Genomic DNA, 21365 nt, shown 5'->3' with positions numbered 1-21365 from the left:
TTTTTTTTTTTTTTTTTTTACTTTGTCCATTCATCTCTCATGAAACCCAGAGAGAGCTCTTGCTCTCCATTCATTCTTCCAACACTGAAGTCCAGAGTTCCTTTCAAATTTACTTTGGCATCTACTTCCTCAAGCAAGCACCTTAAAAAAAATTAAAGCTGAAAGTGGTACTCCACTCCAGACTCAAGACATAAATTCAGATACTGATTTCTAGGAACAAAGATTTAGTGAAAAAACAAGACACTAAAGTTACAACAGAGCCTACAAAATCTAGGTTAGCTTTCATACTATCAATTCAATTAGTTGAGTTAGATAGACATTCAGTTACACAGCTCTTCTATTCAAGTCATTCCTTACTGCTGATAGCAGTTGAGGAAGGAACAACAATTTTGGGGAATACATGGGAAATCACAAATATTCCCTAAGTCACTGGCACTCAAATAGATCTAAAATTGTGACTGGGCATTTGCAATTAAATATTCAAAAGATTGCAATGAAGACCAACTCCACACAATCTTATGGTTCTAGGCTTTAAAAAACAAACAAAACAGCCTCCCCCCTCCCCGCCAACCACATAATACTTTGCCCTATTATAGTTAAGGCACTGGATTGAGAGAAGGAAATTCTGTGTTCAATTTCTGGTTCTGCTATCAATTTCCCACAACATCATGGGCAAACCACTTAAGACTGAAAGCTCACACACCATCACATTACCATGCATCAAACAAGCCACACTTTAAGTCTGCACACATCTAGCAGGTGGCAAATGCAAGGTAATGTCACTTAACGTAACTCAGTATGGAATAAACTCATATTAAAATGCTTTACCTTGCATTTCTTGGGGACATAAATTACTTTAGGCAAAAAGAAAAGCCTAACAATAAGTCTAAGATCCTACGTTTGACACCTTTAAGCATGCATACAATCATTTTTTAGTCCTTCACCTGTTTCATTCATTCACCTGTAAAATGCTGGCATCTATTCCTTTCTTGTCTATCATTAATGCTTAAATTATAAATGTTTGAAGATATTTTAATCATACCTAATATACAAGGGCCTGAGCCACAGTTGAGGGGTTTAAGCACTCCTGTAATACAAAGAAATACTACTACTCTGATTATCAAAATTTGCATGAACTGAAGTTCCTTTCTTTGCAGAGAAGTGCACTGACTCAAACAGTGGATTGCAGTCCTAGCAAAGAAGAAAAAAAAAAGTTACCATCTATACACTGACATGCCAATTAAAAACATAATAGAAACAAGTTAAGTGAGGTTGCAGCTTGGGGCACATTAAGTATTTCAATTTGAACTATGAACTGGTGAGGCTGTTTTCTGTTTGGATCTGTCCTCTGATCTGTGAGCAGCAGACACTTCCCAAAGTACAGAAGGTAAAAAGTTTGTATATAGATTAAATTCCTATCCAGAACTGAGTAATATTCCTCCAAAGCAGCAAAGAGCTCTGAAAACCCACCTCTGCTGAGATCTGCCCAACTCATTTTGGAACTAGTCTGCACCAATCTCTGTGTGGGTGCAAATCTCTCCCATTTACACTAGGATGATCTAGAACTGTAATTTCAGGATTGTTAATTTACTGCCTAATTGTTTTCCTGTTCACTAGACTGAGAATTATGTAGCTTCCATTCAATTTATTCATGACAACTTAGTAAGCATTTTCTCTGACAACCAAAATGCACACTTAGTGTTTTAGAAGGCTTCCTTTTTTGTTCAAGGCTTTTCATTTATTTGTTTCATCAGGTCAAAATCTGTAGTGTTCAAAATTGCACATGGCCAAAATCCAACCCACTAGTAACACTGAAGTCAGGGGAGCTAAAACTAGGATGAAAACTACCTTATTCTGGTCTTGAATTTTATGACTACTGCATGTTCTTCAAGTGTATATAGAACAATGGGGACACCAACTTCTTGCATCTTTCAGAATACAGCCTCAATTCAACAGAAAGCTTGCTGATGGCTTGCTGCTCACTGCTTAAATACCAGCTACCCATAAAGCAGCATGACTGCAGTTGCATTTGCTAATCCCAATGAATTGTTATGCTGAGTGGGAAACCTGCTCTATCTTGACTTGCTTGGCAGTTTATAGGGTTGCCTTGCCATGGTCTGGATTTGTAAATTATTTTAAACTGTTTTGTTACCTTTCTGAAATGTCCTGTTTCTGCTTGCCAAATAAGCTTATCAGTACAGCAACAGCAATAGAAGCTTTGGTTTGGGGGTGGGGTGGTTGAGTGTTTTTTCTCCTTGTTGTTGTTTTTTGTTTGTTTGTTTGTTTTCTTCCTTTCCCTTTTAAATAAGGCTCATGCCTATTCCCAGGATTCTGGGGGAAGATGAATGGAGAAGAATGTGTCTTTCAGTCTCCCAACCTAAACTAATAGCAAAATGTCAAGTCCACGGCAGCAACATGCTTTCAATTTAGAAAGTGCTAGTTCTGTGAAGAGAAAACCATTGATTATTCACCCTCCACTTAAAATATTCAAGAGGAGGCATTACAATATAGCTTCTTACATGAGAGAAGCTGGTGCTTCTAAATCAGTAGAGCTTAGAATGACATTCCAAAAACTATATACTTACAAAATATTCTATGTTTTCAATGCAAAATTAACAGAGGAATGTATCCCACAACATCTTATTTCAGTTATAGATTAGCTGCAGGGTTTGGATTAGGAGCACCTGTACAACACAGAGTGCCATAGCAGCAGTTTGTGGCTACGTTCACATTTAATGCAGGCATACCTCTTACAGAGGATGTAGGTCCTGGTCTGCAGTGGTCTGTCCTGCCATTGCATTAATGATGGGGAATGAATGCTATTGTTTCACAGAATACGAGAATGGTGTGGGACTTGGGCTCTTCAGAGTGGCCTTTCTAGAAATACTCAGTACCTACATAGCAGTTTGGTTTACCAAATCACTTCTTTAATCTTCTTTCATTAACCCTCACAACAACTATTTGGTGATGTAGAGAAAAATCTGCACAGATAGGAAATCAAGGAATAAATTCAATGAGCTGTCCTACACGACTTTGAACATCAATAGCAGAACCATAATTTTAACTCAGAGTATTCCTAACTCCTAACCCTGTGTTGAGCTAATCAAACATTTATACCTGGATTTGGTACATAAAGACCTTGAAAAACTACATGGGAGGAGAGGGAAGGCCAAGAAAAGACACTATTTCTGCACAAGTGTTTGTTTTTTTTTTTTTTTTTCAGATTAAATGGAACCTCAAACAGCCTAGAAGTGCTGCTTCTTTGCCTTTTGTTATCAATTATTTTTCAGAGATCTACTGTTCACAGTTCCCATCTCTTATAGCAGAAACCCTTCTTGGAAAAGAAATGAGTAAGACTGGCTTTTGCAAACCTGACTAAAGGCAGATCAGGAAAGCATGACTGTAGCCAAAAAGCCCAGGTCACTGAGAGTACAGTACAATGGAGAGAGGGATTAATATCGTATTTACTGGTTCTCATTTGCTCACCTTTTGGACAGGTGGCTAAATTGCTCAAAAACCAGACAAAACGAGGGGATACAAAGTAACATACTAACTTCTTTAATAGAGTCCAATCCAATTAAACCAAAATCACTCTGTGAACCCCTGGGTTTATTCACACTAAACAAAGTCAGTGGTACATAGTGTTAACCCGATAGCTGATCATGTTTATACCCTAGGTCCCCACAAGAAAAATGAGCACCAGTCAACCAGACTGCAATGGTATTTTTTCCTTTTTTTTTTTTCCCCATAAAACTATTTCTTTCATAGACTTAAAACAATCAACTAGCCAAGTTATTAATCATGGTACATCTAAAAAAAATTAATACTAACCCTAATGTGACTGCTGCTTTAAGAGTGCTCTGTGATCGCCTTAGACCGGCTTTTTAGTAGCAATTCACTACGACAGGTCCTAAAATAATAATAATAGAGAATTAAAAACCTGACAACAAGTTCAATGGTTAAAAATAACAAAACCTGTTCTGAATGGTAATTTTTCTCAGCAGTTCAGTTCTGCTGAAGCACTCACAGCCTCACAAATGGCAGAAGGGGTTCAAATTCTCTCACCTTCTTCACATTTTTGTTTGTTTGTTTTTAAAAGGACAACTGCATTGTAACCATGGGGCATTTTTCTTAATGTTATATTCAGTCAATAAGGGGTCTGTTTTTAAAATTTGCTGTGTTTTTCTGGGGTGGGTTAGGGAAGATGGGGAATAGAGAGGGAACAAAGTATAGCTCCATGTAGCTGTAGCTCCCCGTGTGCCTTGGTCACTAGGACTGTCTCTAATTCTCAGATCAGTGCTGGCAACTTCTTTTTTATTCTAGAAAATCATGACAAAACACCCACTGCAGCCTCTAAAGCTCCATTTGGTGTTTTAAATCATGTCTCCTATCCAAGGTCACAGTCTTCTGTAATTTATCAGCTAAGAAGCATTTTTACCCTCTCCCCAGAGAAGGTTTAAAGGTGGGGTAGAGCATGAGACAAAGAGGGAAGCTAAAATTAATAAAAAATTCTCAGCTATAGAACCAAATTTCATTATTTCCTCTTTCATTCACAGCATCTTATCATTATAGCCAGACTGCTGCTTTGCTTTAAGGTCAAACTGATCTCATTTTCCCTCTGGCCCCATTGGTTGCTGGTCGACCTCTGGATCCACTAGGGATGACGCAAATGCTGACTGGACGATCTGAAACCCAAATGACTCCAGAAGAGACATGTTCTGTTGGGGTGAAAAGGGGGATCCCAGAGCAGGACCAAGGTCCCCCAGCGGGCCACCGAGGGCCCTGACGTGAACTTTCTGTATGTGTTTGTTCAGATAAGACTTTGATCTGAAAAAGCTGCCACATTCAGGGCACGGGTACTTCTTCTCTCCCTCCGTCTCCATTTTGTTTTTGCTGACTGCCATGTCACACGAGAAGGACCCATTGGTGCTCTGTTTCTCAGGAGTCTTGAGGTCACTGGTGTCAGAGAGGTCTCCGTATGAATCAGAACTCTCAATCGGGTCCGAATGTGAACATTTCTGTCCTTCTATGGAAAAAAGAAAAGAGAGAAGATTTCAGAACCTTATCTCCCAAAGTACATGCATTCAGACAGATGATACTGTTTACCACCCAATTCAATAATGCCTGCCATGTTAGAATGATACACACTTAGCACTGCAATCCCATGTATTCTGAAGCCCTTGAGCACATCCTCTTTACAAACTACAGAGTTGCTATCAGAGCAAGATCCAGGTTTTTATCATGGATTTGTTGTGATAGTGAACGCATCCATAACGTGTCTCTGGTTTTTGAATCCCCAAAGGTGTCTCACAAAGTTTATACCTCAGGCACTACAAATACATGGACCCGATTATGAGTTTTAACTGTAGAAGTCACTCCCCACACTTCTGAAATACAGTAGATACTGTAAGCCTGGAAACCTAATAAAGTACAATAAACCACAGGAAGATGTGAAAAAAAATTGACATATTTTACTCATTCACTCAGCACGGCAGTAGAGAGCTACTGCAGTTTCAGAGGTGCAATTCCATTTAATCCTGGAGAACTCGTTTTTAAATGCTAAGTGCAACACTGTTAGAAGTGATCTTTATAATCTAAAATTATTTCATGTTTAAACACTGTAGTGTGAAACAGGAGTTTGAGACACTATTTTAAGCCATTTGGATACATATCCTGGCAAAGCCATTGGTATTTTTGGAGCATTCCCCATTCTTCTCTGGCACTATGCCAAGAAAGTTTGTCCACACTTTTTGCTCAGTGTATATGAATGAGCGTGGGAAACCCAGACATACTCCCGAAACAAGCCTCTGAATACAAATAAGCTGTATCTACTATTAACTCTAAAAGACCAAAGAACTACTTGGCACAACCCAAAAGACAGATTTGCTCTGGATTCGGCATTATGAACCAAACAGGATATGCATGAAATCAACACAGCACTGAGCTGGAGTAAATCTCTTGTTAAATCAGCACACCACCCAGAACCAAAGGGCTTCTGTAGTAACTCTATAAGGACTTCCAACAGGAAAAAAAAAAAACGAAGCTTTGCACTGATACAGACTTTCTTTAACCCATAATACTGCCTGTTCCTAGGTCAAGATGAAAGAGCATGGCTTTTCCCGTCTCTAAAATTTAAGAAGCTGCCAAACATTCAAGTCCTCTCACCTGCCTATGTCATTCCCCCAGATTTGTTAAATCAGCTGTTCAAGGGCAAACATTACACACACTGATTTCGCTGCATCTCCCTCAGCTTATTTCCAGTATTTTCCTTGTCCTTCCTCCCTTCCCTTTCTCACACCCAGCCCAACAACCTACAACACAAAGTTCTGCACAGAGCAGCAAGGTGCAGAGCAGGGAGTCTCTTGCCTTTGATGCCATAGGTCCTGACGCAGTGGAATGCTGCTCCCCCATTCGGGATGGATTCCTGGTGCCTGGAGACCTGGGGAAGGGGAACACCGTGGTGGGTTTTAACATGGACCTTTAAGTAGGAGGCAGAGGAGAAACCTAAACAAGATAAAAGGAGATGAGATCCTGCCACCAGCAAAGACACACATCTGCCTTCCCAGTTCTTTATATCTTTCTCTTGTTCATATTCCCTATTACAAGTTTGCCATTAAATAATAATTTTTGAAAAAATCTTTCCCCCAGTTTTAAATAACATACTTAAACTCATATTTTGTCTGCAGTTAGCAAAAAAGTATTTCAAAATCAGATTTCAGTACTTCTATTAGCTCTGATCTGTAAGCCCAAACCATGGAAATTAAAAACATATATTTCAAACTTTTTTTTTTTTTTTTTTTACATTTGTACATGTACTTATTTATTTATTAACTCTCACAAATAAGGACTTTTCATTTAATGTAATACATTATCTAACAAATACTTAGGAACATTTTTAAAATAAGATTTTAATAACCTTTGCAGTTAATAATAGAAACATTTGGATCATATATGAGGCACACGGAAGACAGTTTTAAAGACTTTCAACAACCATTTTTTAAAATGAAATTTTGACAGAATATTATCACACTTTCATGTTGGAAACATTTTGCTTTAAGAACAGAAAGCACAACACATGTTTCACAGTCACAGATACAGTTCCTGTTCTGGATAGAGAAAACCTGAGACTTATTAAACCAATACAGCATTTGCAGCACAAGCCCTTGAAACAGCACTATCAGGTCAATGCTTCACTTCAAAAATGAACAGATACGCTGTAATCTGTTCATCTATACTGCAATCCTACTTTTATGGTGATATAATTGCTTTTACACTCAGTGAAATAAAATAATATATTAGGAAGGATGCAAAACCAATGCTGGCACACTTCTTGGGTGGATTTTCTGACAGCAGCTGTTAGTTTCAGGTGCTGAATTTAATAATGAATGTGGCTTTACACTAGAATTCCTTTTGGCTAACCAAAAAAATAACCCTCTGCACAGACTTAGCTCAGAAGCCAGGACCAAAGACTATCCAGGGGTTATTAATAATTATATATACAGGACCTGCAGAGCAAGACCAAACTCCTCAGCAATTTGCTTATGGGGACAAAGGGTAGGCTGCTGAGAATGAACAGAGATGGTTGCTGTGGATCCCTGAATTGAAGACAGAAGTACAGAGAAGTAGATACAGCAAGAAAAGCACAAGCGAAGAAACCAAGAACATACTACTCTCAAATACTAGGGAGCAGAACTATTGAGGCCAAGTCATCCAGGGAATTAACCTAAGGCTATTCCCCTCTGAAATATGACAAGACCTACCCTCACACACAAAATGCTGTACTGAATGTCTCTGGGCTGCAGAAGAATATATTCCCAAACTACCAAAAGAGAACTACCAAAATCCACTGCAGATATGGAAAGAACTGGTGTTTGTCCAGTAAAGAAAAGATGGAACAACGATGCTTCCAGTTACAAGGTACATACTTCCCTTGCTTCCTACATGTGTCTAAAACCCAAATGCATGCTGAGATGAGCCTCCTTCTAACACGTTTTAGCAACACATTAGAATCCTACTGCCAACGATTAAAAAAAGAACTGCATAAAGTTATTCAGTGTTTTTCTGTACAACTGACACAGGAAAATCTAGAGTTGTAATCTCTGCTATACAATATTTTTTCTGAACTCTGCAATTCTATTTGTAGAATACATTGTTTTGTATAATGAAAGCTGCCTGCAAAGTGTGTTAGCCTCCCTTCACACACTTGGCAGATGAACACTTGAGTCATCAACTTCCATCAAGCAGTACGAATGCCAACTGCTTCATAGGAAACTGTTTGAAGTGAGATTTTTTTGATTTTATCCTATTTTTTTTTTCCCTAAAGCACTCAGCACTGGCTTTTTTTTTTTCAGTAGGCCTTAATTATGAATAGCTGTCCTAGGTAGATGGGGGGGGAGGGCGCGGGGAATTCACAGTCAATAATCCTTTGCTTTTTAAAATCTCTTTAAAAACAAAATCAGGCTAATGCAGAAGATAAAGCGGCAGTATTTTTCAATGTAATGTATTCATTGCTTTACCCATATCTATCTCACAGCTCTGCAGAGCAGATTTCTTCATTCCAGTGAAAACATTAAAAACATGTATACAAAGGAAATGATCTGCTTTTGATAGACAGGATCTCTCCCTTGATGTCTCAGTTAACATCTACAAGGAGACAGACTACAGAAATAGCTGCAGAATACTCGTTTTTCAAAAATTCTGGTTTGGATTTAGCCAGAACATCTGGAGAATGCTTCCGCTTTTAATCAACTCTGTATCCACCATGAAAAAGACAAGAACTTATTTTACTGTAAAAAAATGCATCCTACTTATGACTGGAATATTCACTCATCTCCTAACTCATTTGATTTCTGTGAAACAAACAATGCACATTTTTGGTTTCATATTCAACACACCAGCACATCAGCAAGGGAAAGAATAAATCAAAAATCCCATTGCATGAGCACTGTGGCCATGGCATGATCACAGCTGGGAGGACAGCACATAGCTTCTGGTGGCACCAATGCCTATGAAACAGAGGTTTCTAACTCGTACATTTTCCACTGTGTTTCATGTCTCCAGCCTCTGCAATCTAAGAGATATCTCTTTCAAATAATGAACACTATCATTTGATTCTAGAACATTTTGGATTAAAAATCCCAGTATCACGGATCATAAATCTGTAATCAAAATTCACGGCACATAACGAGTTCGTAACACCATTATTTTGACAACGCCAGTCTGTAACTTCCCTTTCCTATGAATTTTAAAAGAAGGTAAATATTTAACAACTATTCAATAGTTCAGTCATGGCTTGTAAGTGCTGATGTATACTGAAATTCACAGCAACACATACGAAATACACAAACTGTAAGAATAAAGTAGCTGCTTACAGTTTGCTATACAACAGGTTCCCTAGCCTTCTACACCAAAGTGCCTATTTTATTTAAATTTCCACTGTATATTTAAACTTGTAAGATATGAAAAATTCTTTTAATCATTTCATTGTTTGAATGCCAGATCTGTCTTTGTCATGCTGGCTAAATTTTTAAAGAGCTGTAGTGACATCCAGTGGTAGTTAAGTTGAAACTCAAGCTTATGAGCCCTGGAAAAGTGACAATTTCTCACATCCCGTATGAGTTTTTCTTTAGCACCATGTTCAGATGAAAGAGAGCAGGATAGCACCTGGATCTTGAATACTGTCCTCCATGTTGTTACCACAGAAAGGATCACGATAAGCCTAAGGGGTGTTTCAGAAGATAGGCCTTTACCTGAAGAGGAGGCCAAGCTTCATTTCAAACCATCTGCCCGGAGCTTCAGAATCTGAAAGTTTTCAACCCGGATGACATTTGCACTCAAACTGATAGTATCATTTTCAGGACCTAACACGGTTTAAATACTGGAAACACCTCTCTCACAATTTAATGTCTCTCATTACTCATCACCTTCTAGTCATCTAAAAGCTCCTAAAATCCTCACATCATTAAATACAGAAGAGCTTTATTCTCTCAAAAGATATCACCTCTCTTAAATTACAGAAGTGAACACACATTAACAAAAAGCAACTCATCAGAAAAAACACGATCACAAAACACAGCAGCAACCCGACCAAACACTTACTAGGTACGTGCACGGGTGTGAGCCAGCAATATACTTTGAAGTTAATTATTAATCATTCAAAATAAAACAAAACAGACATGGGTAAGTCAAAATGATTTATTCTCCTTTCTGAAATTTGCCCAGCTTGCCTTACATCCCACATAACCTGTATCTACAACTCTCTCTCCAATTGGATGGTACCACAAAGAGATGGAAAATCTTCAAAGCTGTATTTACACAAATAGAAGTAAAGCACACTTCTAGTGCTCTTTACCAGACGTGTTTTGGAAATGTACATTAACACAAACCAATTTCTTGGGTGAAGAGAGAGAAGCAGCTTCATTCTACTACTGCACCAGGAGGCTAAGCAAGACTGATAATATAAAATAGATCTTTTATGTACAGTATGTAATTTTCAACTTCATGTTTATTTCAGAGATTCTTCTTCCAGACTGAATGCAGGAACTCAGTTCCAACCAGGTATAGGAAAATACGGGCATGATGAACAGTGGCAAGGCAACATATCATGGTTATTTAATAGGCATCTGGCTATTTAGCAAATAAAATTCTCAAAATTGTATAAAAATAACTTGTTTAAAATTATAAGTTTTTTAGAGTTTTTTCAGTAGCTATTGGCCACGTAAAATGGCGAGTCCTATAGTTCCATCAGTTTCAAGGTTAAGCATTCAATAAGGAAAACGGAATATATACACTCAAATGGTATAACCTCCTCCTGTTGCAGAGTCACAAAGCCTTACAGCTTCCCTCAAGCACTTTCCCATTCCACTGAAATAAATAAATAAATAAATAAATAAATAAATAAATAATAGTTTCCTCATTACCTCGATTACAGATAGTGCAGAAATTGCTTGGTCCTTCACTATGTTTCTTCAAATGATCTGCCATATATGCTGCCCTCAAGTACTTCCCACACACCTGGCATGGAACTTTGTCTTCATGACATGCTAGGTGTGAACGCAGTCGGTCACGAGTGGCAAAGGAAGCATTACAAGTCTGCAGGTACAACAAGAACCATGTGACTCATCAGTTCTGCTCAAAGCACTGATATTTGTCAAATTTGTATTGTTTAGAGTAAATACCTTAGACCCTGTGTGAGCAAATGACACGATACACAAGCCATTTCCCCACAAATAAACAATTCAGATCACCAACATACTGCAGAAGGTGTGATGTTACTACTTAAAAGAATTAAGGAAGCAAGAAAATAGCTCTAACATACTACAGACAGTAAAACTTAAATCAAGATAGAATTCTAAGGCCGTAGCCCCTTCATTAAGGATGAAGATACTGACACTTTGAGTAATATTCAGTAAAAGAAATAGCACAAACCAATTCACTCCAGTTACAGTGAAGTCTACCATTTCACTGAGCCATTACAATCACTTTAGACCACTCAAAATGTCCTCTCTGTCACCTTCCTAAATTTTACTCTTTGATCTGAGCAATCTGACTTCAGTACAGAGGATCAAACCCTTTGGGCTAAGCAGACATAAAAGGAAGCGTCAGAGAATTGGCTGGGATGAGAGGACAAAGGACAATAAAAGCCATTCTGGTATCCACAGTAGCAGTAGAGACAAAAAGTGTGGGAGTGAAATGAGCAGATACCAAAATAACTGAATGACACTGTGATCTGTGACAACTTACCCCTGATCAAGTTATCATATTCCACTTACTAACGTGAAACAAGCTCGACATGGTGTACCACTTGCCCACTTCCCAGAGGCAATCCATATGACAGCTGAGGGAAGGCTCCCTCCCAGTTTCATAATCATAGCAGTCAGCAGGCACACGGGCTGTTTATATGGCCTGTTGTCTGTAGGTTCATGCCCAACATGCCATGCCAATAAGCACACAGAGGGTCCACATGAATAATCCAATTCAAACAAATCCAATAATCCACACAGAGGTCTTTTAATTAAAGAATTAATTCTATAACTCTGCAGAGTCAGGTGCCTGGCGATCTTTCGCAAAGCACGCACACCTCTGACTCAAATCCCTGTCATTTATACACAGCAAACTTGTGAAAACTCTCCCTTGGGCTACTTTTGACTGGCTATTACAGCTCACCTAACTTATCTCTGCTGAGGTTGTGCATTACAGAGGAACAGCGAGGGGAACATCAAATCCTACATTAGCATACATTAGCATTTTGATGGGTGTGATTTTTAATGTTAATGACCCTTAATGAGCAAAAGGTTACTATAGGTCAGTCTGGAGCTGGTTTTCTCCTTCTTGTTTTTTACCTTTATCCCTTACTTTCCTTGCTTCTGCTAGCTCAAGGCAACCTGTCTCTTACTTTCAGCAAAAGACTACACAAGCTACAGGATTCCCTATTTTCTTCAAAATTTTCTTACTCTTTCCCAGCTCTTGATCTAGTGTACTACTTGCCCACTTCCCAGAGACAATCCATATGACAGCTGAGGGAAGGCTCCCTCACAATTTTATAATCATAACAGTCGACAGGCACACAGGCTGTGTATATGGCCCACTACAATGGCCTGCCAGTTCTGAAAGGCTGGCTGTACCTCTAATGTGAATTAAAATAATAAACTACCAGTAATACACTGTGTGAGTTATTATACTCCAAAAACATTGCTTACAAATGGAAGAGCAAAAACAAAAGCAAGCATATGTTAGAATGATCTGACCAAGCAGGGAACAGTGACATTCCAGAGTGTACAGTGTTTGGTTTATATCACACCTCTGTATAAAATAATGCAGTTTTAAGATGTATAACCAGAGTCCCTTATGAGATAACATGAGAATATTAAGTGATATGGGAACTGGATACATTCTGTCTTTGCAAGTATCAGTGTGTAATTAGACAAATCTTCACCAGAGAGAGACTTGTAGAAGTAACAACGCTACTAAAATTTCAAAGTGATAACTTCGGATAAATGGAATTGACAAATATGAAAGAGGGTAACCCATGCAAGTTAATCAAGAGCTTAATCCAAAAAACACTGAAGGTAGCTGAAAAGTATCTACCAATTTCAACAGGCTTTAGACTGATTTGATCCTTTGAGATGCTTAAGTATGGTAAACTCCTGTGGAGCTGAGGCTACCCTGCAGCAAACACAAGACTTAGCACCTCACACGATCAGGATTTAATGTACTTAAGAAGGCAACAGGAAATTTATCTGGTTTTCCATGACACACAGAAATTTGACTCAGCTCACCAGACAAGGAATCATAAATCACAAGCAGTGAAGATCAAGAGGCAAATTCTTGAACATGAAAGATTTCTCTTCGTTCAAAATCTCAGGACACAGCGCTGAGCAAAACAGGTGCAGCTTTCACTTACTTAAATGTTATTAGAGGTAAACGCTCAGTTAAGTCAGGATTCTAGCACTGACACTAGTCAATCTGCTGGATATCAACTGAAGGTATATAACTAGACAATCAAGGATGACAGCCAAAAGATGCATCATCAGTTACCCTAGTAACATTGAGCCACAGTAAGCGTCCATACAACTGCATTGGGAGTGCATTAGTTTATAAAGCAGACCAGAGACAAACCACACAAATACAGAGATGCCAGAAGTAAAACCGTATCTGTCCCATATTGAACTGATCAAGTTGAAAGCTTAGGAAAAGGCAATATAATCATTTCTGTGTTGCTGCTGAGTTTTGCAAAGTTCACCTTTGGATAATCTATATAGCAAATATCTGTGAAGAAGCTTAAAAAAATCAGTCCAGTGGAGAAAGAAAGAATCAGTTTAGCTGAATCATAACAATGGGAGACAGGACTATACTTAAGGAAAACCCCAAAGTTAATATCCAAATAGTTAATATTTATAAAAGGTATAGAGCAAAAACAACAACAAAAAAGTAAAAAGTTTTATTTTATAAAAGATGTGAAGTGCTAAGTGAGTACTAAATATTTATCATTAATTGTTAATTATAGAAGAAAACTCCAGTGCTTTCCTATCAAACATTGCACAGGTATATAAATAGTTCAAAAAGAATATATATAAAGTTTAAAAAACATTGTTGAAGAAATACCTCTTGAAGTTTCAACTTTTCTATGGCTGTGGATGTCTCTGAGCTTATTCCATGGTGGCTGCCATTTTCCTGCTAATAGGCAGGAAGTAAGAGAAATTAGGACAGGAAGAAACTCATTCTGCATTGAAATCAATGGGAAAAGCACTGGACTTGGGATGCCAATTTCAGGTTTATTTAAATAAATAGATCTTTTTATTTGTCATAATTTGTCATGCTTTAATTTAACCTACTTTGTTCTATTTTATTTATTTAAACTGCCAGAGGAACAACCTGGCTCTTCTCTCAGAGAAGGCGCAAACTTCTGTTTTCTCCCCTTTTTCTTTCCCATTCACAGACTTTCTGATCAGTTTCCTCCCAAACTGCAGCCTAGCTTTTATACCATTCATACTCAAAAGCCAACAATCCAGCCTCGCTCCTTCCCATGAGCCAACAAATTGACCTACCCCATTATGGCCAGAAAACTAACTTACCCCTTCTCCTTTATCCAGAACTCAACTGTCAGACTTAAAAAAAATAATAATATATATCAACAATGCAACGATCCAGGGGAAATGTAGCCAAAGTGTCATTATCTGGACACCAAAGCGATTTCTTGGATCTGATTTCTCAGATGCCTTGGGTCTGTGGAGGCATTCACCATTCTGAATCTATTTTAACAGTAATGAAAAAGCTGGAATCAGGTCTGTGTCTGGCATCATGTGCTGCAGGTGCTGGAGGTTGGGAGAATTTTTCAAAGACCTGTGAATCCCAACCATTACATTAGGGAGATGAGCACAGGACTACATGCCGAGCTACACTACTGCAGTAACATTCAGCTTACAACTGCCTTGATTCTCATGGTTTCATTTTATTGTTCTGAAGTTGGGTTGCCACCCTCCCTCTTTTGTTTTGGCAGTCCAAAATGTACATTGATGCCACATTGTTACCCCTACAAAACATTAGATATTCACTGGTATGTCAAGAAACATGAGGACTCAGGTAAACAGTCTGGATTTTGTTTAGATCATAGCAGCACACTACTTCCAAGAATTCCACTAGAACAGAGGATTCCGGAAGGTTTTCTGTTTACCTAAAGAATACTCTTTTGCGGTAAATATAAACAAAGCGTGACAATAACAGGAATTTTCAACAGGAACTCAACAGATTCAAAAAAGACGTTCAATGTTGCTTGGCCTACTCTCATGGGGGATAGTTTGCCAAATGAAATCAATGACAAACTGAATGGAAAGTGGCGAAGCAACATGTCAACATTAAGCTATTTTCCTTCCTAACAGCCAGATTCTGTGCCTAGATACACGTCATGGAACAGAAGTGTTATTGGTTATGAGATAAGCAGAAAGAGAACTTTATCAATTTATGTATCAGCTTTCAGATTTGAAACAAATTTTAAGTAATACCATCCCTTCCGTGGTTGTACCATGCGTATCAGATCTGTGCAAACTCAAGAAGACTTTCTTAATCTGACAGGATATCGTGAAGTATTTTTCGCAAAGACTCATGACAGCTCTTTAAAAAAAAAGTCTACCCATTGTTTAAGATTAATAACAAATTAACTTTGCAAGGTTAAGCAGTCAAAAATCAGCAACAAACCAAGCCTGAAATGACAACCTCATCTCTGCCCTCATGCTTGTACCCTATAGCCTGTATCTTTTAACTGAAATGAGCACTGCCTGTAACATTATTGTACTTCAAAAAACAAACCCACAATGAAAAAGACTATTCTTAGCAAATGCTATCACAAAATACATGTGTGCAAGGAGACAGAGTTAAGCTTGGCTGTACAATCTTAGCTTCTGTATTCCTTGACTTTCTAGCTCTTAGTGTATACCCTCTGATTCACATTTGCAGAGGTTATATTTAACACTCTTAATTCAATCAGAAAACTAAAAAAAATTATCAGGTATCAGTTGGCAAAGGACAATCTATTCTCATCAGTGCTATTCACAAATTTCACACGTTCAGTAACCTTGATATGAACTGGCAAAAGACTGATGACTTTCCGGTTATGTGGGGACCTAAATATTCATTTTTGTATCTGCACACAAACAAATGCTTTATGGATAATTTTTTTCAGTCACCTTCTGTGTTATCTGTGTATCCACACAGATGCCTTGCTATCTCCAAATTGTGAGGTCTTTCTTGAGAGCAGAATTTCCCAATTTATATGAATCTGCAGCCCGAAATCATCTTAAGAAGTTTAAATGAGTCTTAGGTTTTTGATAGAGCAAGATGTAAAATCAACATGAAGGCTCTATGGACTGATTTTCAAAGGTGATGAACTCCCCAAAGATCTTGCTGTCAGATTAAGTCAGCAGAAACCTTTAGATAGCTCTCTCTATATGAAAATCTGTTCACTGGATTAATAAAATTGCAAAAACATTTCAAAACTTTCACAATTTTGAGAAAACGTAGCAAAGATGTGTCAAGAGATGGAAAAGGAAAGCCGATCAGAAGGCAGCAGTCACATAGGATTGACTTGGTTTATAAAATGTGGTCAAAATTTTAAAAGGAAAAAAACTTCTAACCTTCGCTGTCTTCAAAGAAAATGAAGTTATATTGCTCAAACTTTCTCAACATAAATAAATAGCTAAACCTTTCCTCAGAGAACAAGCATGGAGACTGTTCACTCAACATATGCTTTAGATGTTTGCCCAACAAATATGTGAAGACAGCGGGTGATAACGGAAGCAGGTTCTCAACTTAATTAACACTTCCAGGCACCTCTTAAATCTCTGTACAAATTAATTACAAAATATCTTTCTGGATTTGTTCTTTCAAACCCCAACAAATAATTTATTGACTGTAAAAAAACAAAAACAACAACAAAAAACTATATACAGCATTATGACATTACATCACAAATGGTATTGTGCTAATATTATCTGTACTCTCACTGGGAGAAAAAGAAAAAAGCTTCCAATTTTGCTCAGTGCAATGTTCTGAAGGCTACATGATAAAAAGAGCATCTTAGAAATTGATGTTAATTCACCAATTTTATTTGAAATTATTCTTTTTTTAAAAAAAAAAAGTCAGGATTGGAGCCTCCTGCTGGTAACAACCATGAATGTGGAAGTGGGTGTGGAAAAAAGGGGGCATCGCCTTTGTCATCGGCTCGAAGCCCAGGGACAAAGTGGTTGGGTAAGAGATCCAGGGGGGGAGACTGGGGCAGAGCAGCAGGGAGAACATCTGGGGATGGGGAGGGAGGCAGGAGGACCAAAGCAGCAGATTACAAGGGGCTGGGGGACAGGAGGACTGTAAAGCTACTGCTGTAGAACACCATTATTTACAAACATTTGTCCCAGCCTCACACATGTAGACCCACAAATTTGTATTGATACTTCATAATTCTCTGCATACTCATAAATCTAGTGCCTTAAAACAAAAAGATTACCCATACATCAGTCTAAACCCCTCCAGCTCCTACCTGACACTTGTGAGGTCTCTCTGAGGTATGCACCTGTTTGATGTGTCCATTCAAGTGGTCTGGCCTTAAAAGAAAATACACATACGCACACTTAAAACAAATACTAAAAATAAACTTACAATTTTAACCAAAAAAAGAGACAATCCCTGTGGTGGATCTATTCCAAATATAGCAACATTTAACTTTGCAAGAACCAGATCACCAATAACTGGGACTCTACCTTGATAAGTATTCTCTCCAACTTGCTACAAAAGCAGCATTTTCTCAAGAAAAAATTATGAATGAACAACCAAAGAAAACAGAAATGCAAGCTACAACGATTTTCAAACCTCCATGTCTTCTTCCAAAATCCTATTCAGACCTTGACAATCAGGGAAATTTGATTTACAATTGCTGAATATTTGAAAGTTGGTCCCTTTTGATTTATGTCCCAAACATGGATGTAAGAAGCCAACTTTAAGCACCTTTGTGCAAAAAGACTGACTAACTCTGTTGCTGCAACACGTTTTCTGTCAGCAAGACAAAAAAAAACTGTCCTAACTCACAACTTGGTGGGGAGACTGCATTAATACAAATAAGTGCTCTGGAGGTCCCAACTAGAAGGTGCAATGGAAGAGCAAATTATTACTGAAAAAGTCAGACCGTTCTTCACAATCAGTAAAGCCTAGTTTGAAGAGAAGACTGAATAGCTGCAGATTTTCCTGGTGGGAGTTTCTCCTAGGGGGAAGAAAGCTTTTCATTGTATGAGGCCCAAACTGCTTGGAAACAAGTTCTCCACCCTCTCCTCCCCCAGCTTCCCAGCTGCGCCAATGAGAGGACGCAGGATGGAATTCACGCACGGCAGACAGAAAATTGACTGAACTTTGCAGGCAGGCTGTTAAACCTGATGCTGCAGCACGGGGGCTGGAGCTGTGCAACCGGAAAGCCTGGCTGGGGTCCTTCCAGGTGCCTCAAGCCTGGCAACCTCAGTGCCGCGCTACTGAATGGAGGAAAGGACACCAAAATCAGACTTTGCGCTTCCAGCTTTCCTTTGGCTGCTCCTATACCTGAACACTTCTGCTTAGGAAAGATTCTCTACTTTGCCTACTTGGACTCTACAAAGATGTATCGACACTTTTGTTGTTCATTTTCGTAACGCTATTCCTGCTTGGTCACATTAAATTACTGGGATAATTGAGAACTCGACACGTATCTTTCACCTCCCATTGTTAACAAAAATCTTTCATACAGCAACAGAAAATTTTAAACGTGACTATTGGCGGATGATCTCAGGTAGTACTAGAGTAAAAAGCATACTTTCACTTTTAGCTAACAGATGCAATTTCATGTTTTATGACTTTTCACCACTAAATTTGCATTCCCGAAGACGGTGCATCCCCTAATTATTGCTGATTTTTTATTCATTTTTTAAAGAAAAATCTGCATTTTCTTTATTTCAGTAACAAAATGTTCCTCTACCCACAAGAGAACTAGCAGGAGCACAATTCCTACGTTTTTACAGCTGGGACAATTCTAGCTAGCCCTAGAAGCCTTTTGATTCATTTTTCTGCCTCAATTCCTCCTCTCCTGTTGGAGCAAACCAACTGCTGCAGAAAATCGGCGGCTGCTACAAAAGGAACGCGGAGTGTAGGCATGCCCCCTCCCCCCACTACTTCTAGCCTGAAAGCGAGCAGCAAACTTACAAAAAAAAGTTGCAAATGCATTAACTTAGACTGTAAGATACCACTAACATAACTACGTGTACCAAACTACTTATATTAAATTAACTCCCACAAACAGCGACAACAAAAAATCAGCAACATTAAATGCACAGATCTTACGTATGTTGCAGGGCAGAAACAGGATCCCCTTCAGAAGGATGTAAACCCAAAGGACACAAAGATCATGTATTAAAAGATACTTGATGCTGCAGCCTTTGAAATCTCACCTCTTCCTTCACATTTGGGTGATAAAAAACATTACGAACTAAGAGAAATGAAGGGAAGTTAAGAAAAAGAAAATTTAAAATGGATACGAGAAAAATAATAAACTTGAGATGTATTAATATTTTGCACTTCAACAGCACCTTCAAACTACTTACAAATCAGTAGTCTCTAGCCACTTATGTGAGGTAGGTAATTATTTCAACACCCATTTCATCGTTTGAGGGAGAGACTAACTGATTTGCCCAAGGACACACATACTCCAAGTCTGGGACAAAGCTGGGAATGTTACCCAGAAGCCAACTGACTCCCAGTTCTACATCTTAATTACTTTTAAATCCTCTCAAGTGACTGTAGAACAGCCTCCCAGCGGAAATGATGAAAGTCTCATTTCTCAAGGCATTTTAAACTGGAACAGTGAAACTATCCTAAACACAAATTGTTCTTGTTTCCCAAGGGATGGGAAAGGCAACTTCCTAGGTCTCTGTGTGTGTGTGTCTACGATCCTTATAAGTTCTCTCTTACCTGGAAAAGCCTTTTCCACAGCTCTGGCAGATGTAGGGCTTTCCCACTGAGCCATCGTGAGATCGCACATGATAGGACATCCTGTCTTTCCGCTTGAACCGTAACCCACACACTGGACAAGAGTAAGGCTTCTCACCAGAGTGCGACAGCTTGTGCCGATTCAGGTGGTACACGTCCCGAAAAATCTTGCCACAGATCTCACAGGCCACCTGTTTCCTCGTCCTGCTTCTCTTTCGGGGGGCATCGGGGTCATCCTGACCAGGGACACCATTTTCACCCAGTCTCGGGGGTGGGATGTCTATGTAGCCCAGCTGTAAGCTCGTCACCCCGTGTTGAGCCTCGTGCTGACGAAGACGGTTAGCATCCGTAAACACTTTCCCGCAGAGGCCACAAGGCAGGATGCCAGCCTCTCGCAGCCCCCCAGGGGCACCAAACATCATGGAGTCCAAGAGGTTGGCTTTACGGGGACGCCCTCTGCCCCTCTTGGTACTCAAGGTGGGGACACTAGCAGCAACGTTCTGAAAGGGTGAGGCCAGCAGTGGTGGGGAAAGGGGGCCTGCCACCATGGGCAGGCGGTCCACACCCTGCAGAACGGGCAGGGAGGACTGAGAAGCAGTGAGCGCAGCCCGCGTGGCCTCGTCTTCGGGCATGCCAGCGATGCCGTTGCCATTGGGGGCCAAGGCGGCACCATTGGTCATGTCAAGAGGGAAACCGAGGTCAGCAGCCCCTGGGCGGAACAGCATAATGTCGGGGCGTGCAGGGGGCACCAGGATCTGCACATTGGACTGCTTGATGACCTCCTGGCAGATGTCAATCACCGAGCGCATCAGCAGGAACTTGGCAGCCGTCATGAGCTCCGGGAAGCTCTCCAGCCGCACCACGATGCGCGACGTGTAGGCGAAGTCCAGGATGTCTCCGAACACCTTGGAGCTGATGGTGTGCATCTCCAGCTCCCGCCCGCCCCCGGGGGCACCGCCGGCCGCCGCCGCGGCACCACCGGCCGCCGCCGCCTCCGTCGTGCCCCCTTCTCCTCCGCCGCCGCCGCCGGCCGCTCCGTCGCCCAGCTGCGCGCTGAACACCGACTCGAAGTACTCGCTGCAGGCGGCCAGCACCGCCCGGTGCGCCGGGAAGCTCTCGTCGCCCACGCGCAGGAGCACGTCGCAGAAGCGGCCGCCGTTCTTGCGCTGCTGGTTGAGGCTGTGCAGCATGTCGGCGCTGTGCCGGCTCACCTGGTACGTGTAGCAGCCCGACGAGGGGCCGCAAGCGGCGGCCTCGCTCACCCGCTCCATGGGGCTTGCGCCGCCCCGCTGGCGCCCGCAGGGGGCGCGCACTCTCAGGGCCGCCGGGCGGCGCGCTGCTCCTCCTCCTCCTCCTCCTCCTCCTTCTCCTCC

General features: G+C 40.1%; 1 protein-coding gene across 3 annotated transcripts; it reads right to left on the bottom strand.

Moving 5' to 3' along the window:
• Positions 1-3916: 3916 nt before the first annotated feature.
• PATZ1 (POZ/BTB and AT hook containing zinc finger 1) lies at positions 3917-21263 on the bottom strand (the record flags this gene model as incomplete). 3 transcript variants are annotated; one of them, XM_084297066.1, is made up of 6 exons in its annotated part: positions 3917-5026; positions 6367-6504; positions 10920-11091; positions 14104-14175; positions 17528-17591; positions 19975-21263. In XM_084297066.1, the coding sequence occupies 6 exons, from the start codon at positions 21261-21263 to the stop codon at positions 4608-4610; spliced, it is 2154 nt and encodes a 717-aa protein (XP_084153192.1). In that variant the 3' UTR covers positions 3917-4607. The 3 variants fall into 3 exon arrangements, with proteins under 3 accessions (XP_084153192.1, XP_084153193.1, XP_084153194.1); XM_084297067.1 differs by lacking the exon at positions 14104-14175; XM_084297068.1 differs by lacking the exons at positions 6367-6504; positions 14104-14175.
• Between the last annotated feature and the right edge of the window lie 102 nt (positions 21264-21365).

The sequence above is a fragment of the Netta rufina genome, assembly GCF_964035555.1.
Source record: "Netta rufina genome assembly, chromosome: 17".
Lineage (NCBI taxonomy): Eukaryota > Metazoa > Chordata > Aves > Anseriformes > Anatidae > Netta > Netta rufina.
Note: the sequence above shows the minus strand (reverse complement) of the source record. Positions and strands in the feature narration are given on the sequence as shown.